Source organism: Mustela nigripes, chromosome 1, assembly GCF_022355385.1.
Source record: "Mustela nigripes isolate SB6536 chromosome 1, MUSNIG.SB6536, whole genome shotgun sequence".
NCBI classification, from domain to species: domain Eukaryota; kingdom Metazoa; phylum Chordata; class Mammalia; order Carnivora; family Mustelidae; genus Mustela; species Mustela nigripes.
This window is the reverse complement of record NC_081557.1, coordinates 215,728,707-215,741,449: the sequence shown is the minus strand read 5'-3', so window position 1 is coordinate 215,741,449 and position 12,743 is coordinate 215,728,707. Positions and strand designations below refer to the sequence as shown.

Genomic DNA, 12,743 nt, shown 5'->3' with positions numbered 1-12,743 from the left:
CTGGTGTCTGTTGAGAGTTCACTCCATAGTTCATAGACAGCCACCCGACTATAACCTCACAAGGGAGAAAGGGTAGGGGAGCTCTTGTGAATCTCCTTTATAAGAGCACTGATTCGTGAGGGCTTCACTGTCCTTACCTCATTAACCCCCAAAAGCCCCACTTCTGATGCCATCCCATGGGGGATCAGTTTTCAACCTATGACTTAGGGGCGTGGGAGGGGGGTTGGGCAGAAACATCCAGTCCACAGCAGAGCTCCATTTTTAAAGATTGGCTGTTACTGCTCACTTGTTGACCCTGAATTATTTATAGAACAGCTTCCACCACCTACTGCCACGCTGTGCTCTGCAGGCATCAAGATGATTAATACACTCTTGGCTTTTTGGACCGCACCTCCAGGGGGAAAGGCAACCACAGGCTGCTGTAGTTCAGTGGGTCAGAGCCAGGGGACAGTTGGGAAGCACAGGGAAAGGAGACTTTACCCAGGATGGGGATGGAGAGTGTGTTACTATGATTTCTAAAAAGAAATCTTATTTGGTATTAGTCTCATTTCTAACACACTGCTCCTAAAACTCTTGGAAATTCCTAAGCAAGGAGAGCAACCAAACTGTCTTCTGTTATGTTAATGAGATAGCTTGGGGACCCCACTGAGGATGAGAGGGCTGATTGCCAGGGGAACCCACCTTAGGGTTGAGGGTTGGAACTTTCAGTCCCACCCCTGACCTCTGGGGAGAGGGAAAAGGCAGGAGATGGACTCAGTCACCAGTGACCAATGATTTAATTAATCATGTCTATGTAACAAAGCCTCTCAGAAACCCTAAAGCAGAGAGGGGGCTCAGAGAGTTTACAGGTGGGCCAACACCGCCACATACCACAAGGAGACATGCCCCAATTTCATGGGGAAAAAAAGATCCTGTGATCTCTTCCTACATATCTCTTCATCTGGCTATTGATTCATATCCTTTACTATCCTTTGTCACAAATCGATAACCTAGTAAATAAACAGGTTTCCTGAGTTCTATGAGCCAGTCTAACAAATTAATTGAGGGGTCGTGGGACCACTGATTTATAGCCCGCTGGTCAGGAGCACAGGTAATGACCTCGTCTTCCAGCTGGCATCTAAGACTCAGGGCGGTCTGATGGGACTGAGCTCTCACCCTGTGGGATGCTCTCTCTCTCCAGGCAGAGAGTGTCAGGACTGAGTTGACTCATAGGACACTGTCCTCCGTGGGTGTTCAGCATTGCTTGTTGGTGTTGGGTCCTCCCTCCACCCCCCCCCTTCCTGCCCCCACACAAACACCTGCATTGTGACTGGTGTCATTACCTTTGAAGATAGGGTGAACATGGGCCTTTTAGGAGGTTTTAAAACAACCACAACACAAGCAGAGTAAACCTCCCATAGGTTTACTGGAGTCATTCACCAGGGGAGAGTGGTTTGATGTAAACTCTGAGTGTTCAACTTTGCATAGTTCTCACCATGGAAGGCTGCTGAGCAAAAAAGCAGGCAGTGCTGATCTAAACACTGTGCTGTTCCTGGGGGACAGAGAGGCTGGATCATGGAGTGAGGGAGTTTGGCCCCATCTGCTGTAAAACTTTAGCCTGGGCCTTTTCATTCCCATTTCCCTTGGGATAAAAATGTCACCAACTGCTTCTCTGAGACTGGTAGCAAGTACAAGAGGAAGAAATACTGGAGAGTCTGAAAAGGAGGAGACTCTTCTGTCTTATGAAATAAACCCAGCACCGTATGACAGTTTCCCAGAGGAGGAGTAAAACAGATTCCCAATTTCAGGGGGCAGCAGAGCCAAAGGTGCCACTGTGCTCAGTTAGCTCCCTGGGGCTCTGGGGGTGGTGGGTTCGGTGCTCTGAACTGGAGCCTCCCATCTTTGGTGAAACCCCATTTCCCATTGTTTCCAAAGGCTGCACGGGGAGTGCGGAGGGCCTGAGCTCAGGACCCTGCTGCCCAGGGGTGACTGTCCTGTCCCACCTTTCCCTGTCTTCAGTCAGCTCACTTCCCGACAGCTGGCTGGCACAAAGGAGGGAGACGATGCTTCCTGCATCTTTCCTGCATGACCTTGGGAAAACTAGTTCATCTCTCCCAGCCTCGACTTTCTCTTTTAAAAGATGGGCTATGTCTTTTTAAAATTTTTTATTTATTTGTATTATTTATTTATTCTATTTTATTGAGAGAGTGTGTGTGCATGCACACGGGGTGGGAGGTGTGGGACAGGGGAAGGTCCAGAGAGAGAGAGGGAGTGAGAGAATCCTAAGCAGAACCCTCACACTGAGCACAGAACCTGACTCCCAGCTTGATCTCCCGAGATCATGACCTTAGCAGAAATCAAGAGTCAGACACTTAGCCCACTGAGCCACCCAGGTGGCCCAAGATAAGCTGTGTCTGAATTGGAACTCTCTGTTGCAAAAGCCCCCTGAAACTGTATTAGTTTCCTATTGCTACTATCACAAATACCACAAACTTGGTGGCTGACCACATCACAGATTTATTATCTGACACTCTGGAGGTCAGAGGTCCTAAATTCAAGGTGTCAAGGTGTTGGCAGGACTGTGTTCCTTCTAAAAGCTCAAGGGATGGATCTGTTTTCTTGCCTTTTCTGGCTTCTGGAGGCTGCCTGTGTTCCCTTGGCTCCTGGCCCCTTCCTGCATCATCCAAGTCAGCAGTGTAGCATGTAACATCTTCCTCTCTCTCTCCCCAGCACCCTCCCTGCTCCTCCTCCCCTCCACCACTGCTTCCTCCTTCCATCAGCACCTCTCCTCTGTCTGGCTGTCTTGCTTCCTTCCTATAAGGACCTCTGTGACGACATTAAGCCTGCCCAGATAATTTGGGATAAGCTCTCATTTCAGGATCCTTAACTTATTCACACCTGTAAAACTCCGTTTACCAAGGAACGTAATATATTCACAAGTTCCAGAGATCCCCACGTGGATATCTTGGGGACCATTATTATTTTGACTCCCAGAAACCAACTTGAGCTAGCTTAGGAGTGGAGAGATTGCTATTAAAGTTTACAAAGCTACTCATAGAAACAGCTTTGGGTGTTTGATATATGAGAGACTTTCAATAAATAAATGTCACATAAAAGGATGACTGACTGAACGAAATAATCATAAATGAAGTAAAAGAAGAATAACAAGTGAACCAGAGGGCAGAGACACAGCCAGTTCTGGGGACCAAACTAGACCAGAGACTGGAAAGACTATAAAGACCCCTCCTTCTGTCATTCCTGCCCTCCTCTTCACAGACAACTCTTTCCACCTCCCTGGTCCTGGGACAGGTGTAAGATGGTCACCCCCTTCCTGAGTGTGTTAAATCTGGAGCCAACTAGTCCGTGTCTGTCTGTCTGTTACTTGTGCTCTCTCTCCCTGGCCTCCTAACCCCAAATTCCCAATAACTGGCTCAACTTGGAACAGGCGTCCACTCTGGCCTAATCAGCTACGGTTTGGAGTTAGGTTCACATGGTATAAAATGGCTGCTGTGGCCAAGCCATCACCAACATCTCGGGTCATTCTCAGTAGCCCAATAAACCCTCCACTGAGGAGTGGTGAGTTCTCAGTGCGCCCTGGTGCATAGGAAGAACTTGGCAAAGGAGACAGGTCCCCACTCCGTGCCCGCTTTATCCCACTTTCATCCACAGGCCACAGAGGAGCGCTTGAAGAAGGAATCCAGCCACAGCCTCCAGATCCAGCACCAGGCACACCGACTGGAGCTCCAGGCCTTGGAAGAAAAGGCCCAGCAGAAGCTCCAGGGGGAGCTGGAGAGGATGCAGACTCAGCAGGCTCTGCTGTTAGGTATACAGCCCGCTGCCCCTGGGAGGGTCTAGCTACCTGGCAGGGTCCACACGTTGGGACCAGGGGCAAGATGGGGCCCCCATGTTTGGAGGCACACAGGCCCGGGGTGACTTTCCAGGTTCCGCCTCCCAACTAGCTGGGAGACCTGGGGTAGGGGTGGGAGGGTCACTGTCAGTCTCAGTTTCCTTTTCTGGAAAATGGAGTCACCATTGTCCCTACCCATAGGGATGGTGTGTGGGTGTGATGATATTAAATAGAAAGTGCCTAGCATATGACAGGAGCCTGGTGACTGTTCCAGCTGTCTGAAAGCAGGGCGTTCCTGTGAAACATTCCCTAAATCAAAATGGCGAAAAGCAAAGAAGCAATTACCATTCATTTAAATGAACACTCTGGAGCGTTCCCAGACCCCCAAAGTCACCTGTCTTAGGCTTTCCTGATACGACAGGACACATCTTGCGAACGGATGTGCACAGTAGCTGGAGACAAGTCCAGACGCTCACGGACACAGCGCCGGGCGCCGAGATGCTGGGCGTGACTCCCAGGGAAGGCGCTGGGGGGCGCCCCTCTCGCGGCCCGAGGTGCGCGCTGCTTCCGGACCGCTGGCCGCCAAACCAGCCAAGAACGTTGTTTTCCCTTTTCGCCTTTTTTATGTAAAAATGAAAGTCTTCGGATTTCTCTAGGTTAGGGGGAAAGGGTTCTAAAATCAAAGTGGTGTTAGGCGAACCTTGGAAAAGCGGAGGCATCCGTATTATCATCACCATCATCATTATTCAATATAAGCCACATCCCTGAGCCTTCGTGACACGTTCATGGGGTCGCCTCAACCTCGCATTTCCATTCTGAAGTTTTCCGCAAATCTGGGGGACTTACGCCTCCAGGCTCCTGCCCTTTGCTTGCCCCTACATCATCCTCGGCCGGAAACTCACCTCCTCTTCCGACATCCAAAACCAGTCACGCGGAGCATTCTGGAAGTTACCAGAAGCAGTAAAGATCTCTGGAGCCAAATTGTTCGGGCTTGAAGTCCAGCTCCAACACTCACAAGCTGCCTGACTTTGGGCAAGTTACGTAACTGTTCTGTGCCTCAGTTGCTCATCTGTGAAATGGGAATAATAACAACATCCAGCTAGTATGCAGCGAATGCTAGGCACATGTTCACTGTTCTCATTACTGAATATTCCCACATTGCATGGCTGGCCCCGGAAGCCTCTTTCTGTTTTTGTAGATCATCTTTTCCCTCATTTTCTCCTTTATTCTCATCTTCCATCTCACTCTTAAGAGCAAGACAAATGCCTCTCCTTATTTCATGCCTAGCATTAAAGACCACACTGGCCTTATTAAATACATATTTGTTCAGACCCAGGCAGGATTCTCCTTAAGAGAATTTGGGGAAAGAGCATTTTCTTTACCTCCATAAGTGATTATCATCTACCTGCTGCTTGTTGAGCTTTTTCATTAGACAGTGTGTCTTGCAGGCTGTACGTCAGCACATCAGCTCTGTCCATTTCTGGAGGAAGTGACATGGGGAGAGAGAGAGTCCCATTGAGTCCCCAGTTAACATCCAAGTGGGAAATGCTAGAGTTGGCATCATCTAAGGAAGATGGATTACACAAGATAAAACCCAGGCAATACCATGTGTCTCAGATACTAGACAAGATTCAGATCATGTTGAACACCCCTGGTGATTCCAGCACCCAACAGTAGCTGTCCCTACTGCCACTTCCCTTGTCCCTCTGATCCCACAGCAGCCTGGTCCTGTCCTGGACAAAAGATTCAGGAGAGAGCCTGCGTACATGCTAGGATTCTCAACATAGCCCCAGGAAGAAGGGGCTCTATGAACTCTCTTAGGACAATAGAAAGTCGTTGGCTTTGTGGGTGCTGTGGGGGGAGGGGGCTATCATGACAGGATTATTAAATTAGACATCCCCGGTCCCAATTACGGTGATTCCACTGTCTGTGTGAAACACGTTTGTCCTGCAGTGTAGTTCAGTGTGTGAGGGGTAAGGGAGTGTCCATCAGATTACCTGATCCACTGGGGTGGGGACCCGGCCATGCTGGATGGACAGGTGGATGGGTAGAAGGACGGAAGGGCAGGTGGCTGTGTGGATGGATGAATGGATGGTGAGATGGGCTGATGGACAGATGGATAGGTGGGTGTGTAGAGAGATAGAGTGGATGGACAGATGGATGGATAGATGGGTGGAGGGAGGGAGGGAGCAGGGGAGGGAAGGGAATATATTACAGAAGAGGGAAGGGTAATAAATGAAACCACTCTAGTTATGCTTTACTAAAGGGTTTTATTGAACATATTTTTGTGATAAAGGATTTCAAAATACTGAGTTGGGTTTGGGCTTTTTAAAGAAAATAGACTATAGAAATCACTATTAAAATCCTAGTGGGGAGGAAAGATAAATCAAGTAAATTTTTCAACATATCATCAGAATAACTAAGCTTTGCTATGTTTAATATACTATAACTTTCAGAGAAGCTTAGTAAGTTTATGGGAAATCTTTTTGCTACAGACACATTTTTATAATACCATTAATTTCCACTCTAAACATCACTTGTTTATTTTACCAACATATGTTGAGCATGTGCTCTGTACTAAGACATCTAAGCCTACAGGGTACCTCATGGCTTATGGAATTCTTGAAACAATGTTTCAACAATCCTTTGCAGCAACAAAAATAGATTCCCCAAAAGTTCCTAACAGAAAAGGAAAATATCAAACTTACTAGCACTTGAAAATGATCTTGGCTTTAAAAAGTAATAGCTCTTCCTTCTCTAGAGGCCCTCAAGCAGGAGCTGTCAGAGCAGCGGGCTGCCTGCTCCGAGCACCAGAAGGACCTGGAGGCGCTGCAGGCTGAGCTGAGGTCTCTGGGCGGCTTGGGCAGGCGGCAGGCGGTCGCCCAGTGTCCAGGGGACAGCGAGGACCACACCGTCCCTGCCGAGGTCAGCACCCCATTCTGCCCACTCTGCACCCCTCTTGCAGTGACATCAGGGCTGCAGGGAGAAAGTCATAACGGAGAGGCTCCAGGGGGTCATCATTCACTTCTGGAATGGGGAAGACACTTCTTCTACAGTCCTGGGAGATCCTGGATGGGTCTGCAGCCTCCCATTTTGAAAAGCAAAAAACAAGTTTTAAGCGCTGTGTGTCATTTTAAATTCAGACACAGTAGCATTTTAGAGTAGCATTGCGGTATGGGCCCTAGAATCACCCAGTCGGGGTTACTCCTTCAAATCTGCAGAGGATGTCTCAGAATGCTGCCTCAGACAGTCTCCCTGCCTTAACCTCCCTGCTTCCATCACTGGGAGCTGCCTTTTTTGTCACCGAGGTTCAACACCAACTCTCCTTGAACTTCCTTGTCAGACTTGGCCCCTCAGCCCCTTCCTTGTACATCCATATTCCCACCTGGCCGGCAGGGCAGTGACATCCTAACAGCCCAGACTCTCTCCCCTGCAGCCCACCGTGTACCATACGGTGACAGGTATGCAACTATATAAAGCTTCAGTGACTCCCTCCTGCTATCAGAACGACTTCCAGATACCTGGCAAGGAAAAGCCTTCACCCACTGGCCACACTTCTTACCTTCAGTCATATCTCCCTCTGCTCTAAACTTGGGCTCAGTATCGTGCCCCTGGGCCTTTGCATGTGCCCAATCCCTGCTTGGGACGCCTTCCTCCCTCCTCAGTGCCCAGCTCACCCTCTGGGCCAGGGGTCTCCCCTCTGATCTGAGTATATGTGCTGTCAAGGTGAGGCTCTCGGGACCTCCCTTCCACACCTGCGGCCTCACCCTTCTCTGAGCTCACCCAGCGCCTCCTGTTATAGTCCTGCTGCCCTCGTGTCTACTGTATGACCCAATTAGGCAGCCGTCATATATATCCTGAATGTTCTTTATGGTTGTTTTCAACTGGACCGGAAGTCTTTTGAGAACCAGGCCAGTCTGCCTCATTTCATCTCCACCCCCACTCTCCGCATGGGAGCACCACCAAGTCTGTGGGCACAGAAGATTTACTTGGTGTCCCAGCCCCGCTGGAGGTCCCGGGAGTTTGGGGATTCTTCACTCAAGATATTGTCAGTACTGAGCACCTGAAGATGATTTGTGTTTAATGAAGAATATTAAATGATGAATCACAGGGAGCTCTGCCCAGTCAGTAAAGTGTAGCAGAGGGAAGACAGATCATGTTCCAGTAAGTGTTCTAGATCTGTTGGAGCCAGCCATATGTATGGAAGGCGGCAGGGGAATTGTGAGATTGTGACGTCTATGATGACAGCCTCCCTGGTGCCATGGATAGAACCCCGGGATCACTGGGTGGATGAGATGATACCTGGCTGCCACCAGGGGCCCTCCCTCACCTTCACCTCATTGGAGGGAAGCTCTGAACCCTCTGGGAGGAACAGCAAGGCCCCAGAGGAAAACTCACACAGAGAAGAAATATGGGCGTATTAGCAAGGAGGAACAGCCCCAGGCAGCAGAACCGAAAGAGGGAAGGGACGGGTACCCCATACAAGGATGCATCCTTAAGTTGGCCCCCACTGCAGGTAAGTGGTATCCCACCTGCTGGGATCTTCTGAGGAGCTCTGTGAAATAATTATCCTCTCTGTCCGAACTAGGGACAGACAGGGATGCATTTATTCATCAGGCTCTCGCATTAGTCAAGGGTGGTCCCACAGGACCTTAACCAAGCTCCTCCAGGCTTTACATATCTGAGTGCCTGGTGCCCAAGAGCCCATGAGTGTCATGCACACGCAAGCCCCAAGGCAGGAAGCAGGAGGTGTAAGGCGGGGCCCACAGATGCTCCCTGTGCCAAGCTGCTCTTCCTCCTGCGAAATGAGCAAATGCAGAAGCCTTCAGGCACGTTTGAGCGGCCTTGAAAACCCTAGCATTCACTAAGCAGGAGTTAACTCTGATCCCATTGAATTTGGACACAGATCTTCGAATATCTATCTGAACCACAGGCATTCAGGCGCCATTTAGCAAGCATTTATTTGGCACCTACTGGATGCCAGCCACGGAGCAGGCGCCAGAGGACTAGAAAACTGGAAGAGAGATGGTGCCTTCCCAGGACCGCTCCCGGGCTAGCTGAGGAAACCACGGCGCGCTGCCCTGTGATCTCTCCACAGCCAGGATTCGGATTCAGTGATGGCAGAGAGAGAAAGGAGAGGAGAAAGCTGGTTGCTTCTTCCCCGAAGCAGTGCTGTTTCCGTAGGGAAGGCTCTCTGGGCAGAGAGAACGCAAGGAGGTCTGAAAAACGGGCGGAGTGGTTGGCTGGTTTTGATTTAAGCCACGTTCTTGGCTGACCGGCCTTATTAAGCTTCGTGAGGGCCGGATGTGGCCAGCTCTCAAAGCGGGAAAAGCTGGAGCCTGGCTGCGAGCTCCCGAATCCGGAGCAGGAGGCTGGGCGGAGCCCTGGTTCCGGCTTTGCGCGGCTCGTCTGGGGCCCTCTGCGTCTCGTCCGCCTTGGCGCCCCCTGAAAATACCTCTCCCGGGTCCTTTCTCCCCAGGACGGGGGCGGCCTGGGCCAGGCCCGCTCTCCGCAGGGCGCCGCCGAGCCTGGTCCGAGCGAGGCGTGCGCCCTCTGGGAGGAGAACTCGCAGCTCAAGGACGCCGTGCAGCGGCTGCGGGCCGAGGTGGAGCAGCACCAGCAGGAGGCGCTGCAGCTCCGCGACCAGCGCAGGTGGGTCTCCAGGCCGGGGCCCGCCCTAGCTCCTACCACTGCTCCTTGGCGAGCCTCTGAGATCTAAGGCTTCCCGTCTCACCATCTCAGCAAAGGAGAGACTCCCTAATGCGAGCACGTCACTAATGTTACTCCGGACCCATGAAAAGTACTAGTGCTTTCGGTTCAACACTGCATAGGATTTGCCCTGGAATAGAAAAGGGAATCTTACTTCCCTACAAACAAGGAATTTATGGAATCAAGACTTGACCATATCAAAAGCATCTTCAAAACCAGCCTTAGGGAGACAGGGCGATGGAATAGTTCAAACGGTGCTGGGCGCTCTTTAACTAGCTGTGTGAGCTCCTGAGAGTCAGCTAACTTCCCCTACACGGTGCCGTCGTCTACAAGTGGAGGTAAGACCACCAGCTTTCAGGGCTGCCATGGAATGTAGTGAAACATAAGCAAGATTTTGCACCGGCTCTGGCCTGGAGGAAGCCCTTGGTAAACCGTGGTGTTACTGTTATTGCCTATTCCAAGCTGGATAGCTTCTATTAGTTCTGAATTCACAGCTCTTTCACCCCGTTGCTGGAAAGTTTATAACTACAGATGGAATGCTGGGGTAGGAGGTGCTGAGAAGGGGTCCCACAGGCAGGGTTCGCATGGACCCCACAACTCAGAGCGCCCAGGTGTTCTTCCCAGTGTCCTGACCTCACATTCATATAACCACTCCCCCAGACTGTCTCCCCAACCCAGCCATCCCGTGGGGGGTGGAGAAACCCCAGTGCCCATGAGGTTCAGTGCCCAGAGCACGGGCCAGCCTAGCTGAGCTCCCACCCACCTGCAGGCTGCTAGAGGAGGATCAGCAAGCCCAGCGGGCCCGGGAGGTGGAGAAGCTACGCCAGGAACACCGGAAGGAGATGCAGGCCATGGTGGCAGATTTCAGCAGCGCTCAAGCCCGGCTCCAGGCCCGGCTGGCTGCCCTGGAAACTGAGTAAGTGAGGTCTGGGGGCCGAGGTTGCGAGGGGTAGTCGATGTACATTCTGTTAGGGTGACCAGCTCATCCCAGTGTGCCTGGGACTCTCCCAGTTTTGAAACTACAAGTCCCGAGTTCCAGGAAAACCCTCAGTCCTGGGTACCTGTGGAGAGCTGGTCCCCCTCACATTGGGAGCCTGCATTCTCTGTGTGCAGAGCACTGGGACTTTGTGAGGAATGAGCACTGCCTTGTGGACTTGGTTTGACCCTCACACTGGGAAGAAATCAAAAGGATCATTTGCCCCTTCTCACATGCCTCATCTCATTGAATCTTTACAGCAGTCCTTCACGATGGAAACTGTTACTCCCCCAGACAGATAACAGATAACGGAACCAAGGGGCCTTGTGCATGCTTGGATGCATTCATTGATTTATTCAACAGATGTTTGTTAAGAGCCTACTGTGTGCCCTGCCCTATTTTAGGCTGGGAACTGAGCAAAGACTATGCTCTTTCAGAGCTCACAAATTTTAGATGGGGATTTAGACAAGAAAGAAGCAAATAAACATTTGACTCAGAGAAAGTTCTGGAAGAAAAACAGGATCTGTGTCCAGGGAGTGGCAGTGGTAGGCCAGAAGGCCTAAGGAGGTGATACTTAAGCACAAGCAGGTGGGGGGACTGCGAGAGCCATTTAGAGGAAGAGCATTCCCAGCAGAGACAACAGCAAGTGCAATGTCCCTGGGTCCTGCTTCATGTGCCTGAGCAGCCAGGAATAAGTGAGAGGGTGAGTGGTAGGAATTGAGGTTGGTGGGGTAGCTGGGAGGGATGAAGGAGACCCTGCACTAAACAGGAAGGAGTTTGGATGTGTTCAGGATTCACTGGGAAGCCACTGCAAGACTTTGAGCAGGGGTGACATGGTCTGATTTATCTTTTAATGGGTCATACTGGCTGCTGGGAGAAGAGAGGGGGGTAGTCAGGATTAGCAGCAGAAAGACCAGTTGGAAGGTGACAGGTGAAGCCACTTGTCTAAGGTCAAGCAGCACTGAGTGAATCTAAATGTCACCGGTCTGACCCTTAGTTCATGCTCTTTAAAAAATGTTCTCCACTGTCTCCAATACAAAGCAAATCATGAGAAATCCAGAGTGGAACGTTTTATGAGCTACCACCTAGTGGGCACTTACCACATGCCAGCCTTCCAATATCTCACAAAATCTTCACAACCACCCTGTTTCGTGCCCATCTTAAAAGAAGAGAGAACCAAAGGTCACAGGGAAAGGCTACGGACAGTCACCTAGCTAGAAAAAGTCAGAATAAGAATTAGATCCCGAGTCATCTCGCCCTAAAGTCCTGGCCTCTTATCAGCTACAGTCCATAGGTCCCAAACAGCCATAACCCTCCCCCCACCATGCAGAGAGTTATTTCTCTCTAGGTTCGTGTTCAAAGTGCTAGCTAGCTAGCTCTGTTACAGCGGCCCCGCCGCTCCGCCAGAGAACGGGCGCATGCCGCGTTCCGTGTCGGCCAGCAGATGGCGCCAGAGCCACGTCGGCATTAGCCCAACTGCTGCAGCGGAGGCGGAGGGGGTGGGCATTTGGCCCGGGATTGTGGGGCATTATTTTGCTGAGGCCTTTGTCCAGTGACATCCCTGGTTTTTGAAGCTTCACTGAGAGCAGCGTGTGTATCACACACAGGCCTTTGGGTCCTTGGCCCCGTAGTCTCCGGGGAAGGTCAGACTGGGAGCTGGGGTCCTGGTCTCCCCCCGGAGCTCTGCGGTCAATTCAGTGGATGGCCCTGGGCAAGTTCCCAGGGCGTCAGTTTCCCCTTTCATGAATAGAGAGATGAGCCTGCCAGGTTAAGCTCACAGCAACGTCCCCACCACGTCCACCTGTTTGTTGTTGGGTAATGACAGTAAGGAGACTAACTGCATGCCTGCTCCAAACAGACTAAAAGATTCCGGAGAGAAGACAGGGAAAGGGGCGTCCAGGCCAGAGGACGTTCAGCTCATAGGCCGTCTGCAGACCCGCCTGAAGGAGAGAGAGGAGATCATCAAGCAGCTCATGGTGAGGTTGTCGGGGCAACCAGGGGCTCTGCAGAGTTCTTCGGGAGAGCCATTCACTTTGCTCGGGGCCCTTCGATTTTAATCCTGATAATCCTAAAATCCCCTCCAGAAGACCCTTGATTCCTTTTGTCTATGATCTAAAAAACAAAACAAAACTAACAAAAAACATACGCCTGAAAAAAAAATACAGGAAAATAGATGCAGGAAAAGCACTCAGTCCCACAGCATCTACCTGACGTTTTTGTTTTGTTTTGTTT

At 50.9% G+C, this 12,743-nt stretch overlaps 1 protein-coding gene across 1 annotated transcript in view; it reads left to right on the top strand.

The window, feature by feature from the left end:
• The window catches only part of FAM184B (family with sequence similarity 184 member B), a 166,616-nt gene that overhangs the window by 145,390 nt on the left and 8,483 nt on the right, over positions 1–12,743 (top strand). Inside the window, exons 11-15 of the mRNA XM_059381493.1 lie at positions 3,649–3,802; positions 6,588–6,751; positions 9,306–9,478; positions 10,305–10,451; positions 12,370–12,487. Coding sequence (XP_059237476.1) covers positions 3,649–3,802; positions 6,588–6,751; positions 9,306–9,478; positions 10,305–10,451; positions 12,370–12,487 — 756 coding nt within the window. The remainder of the gene's footprint in view (positions 1–3,648; positions 3,803–6,587; positions 6,752–9,305; positions 9,479–10,304; positions 10,452–12,369; positions 12,488–12,743) is intronic.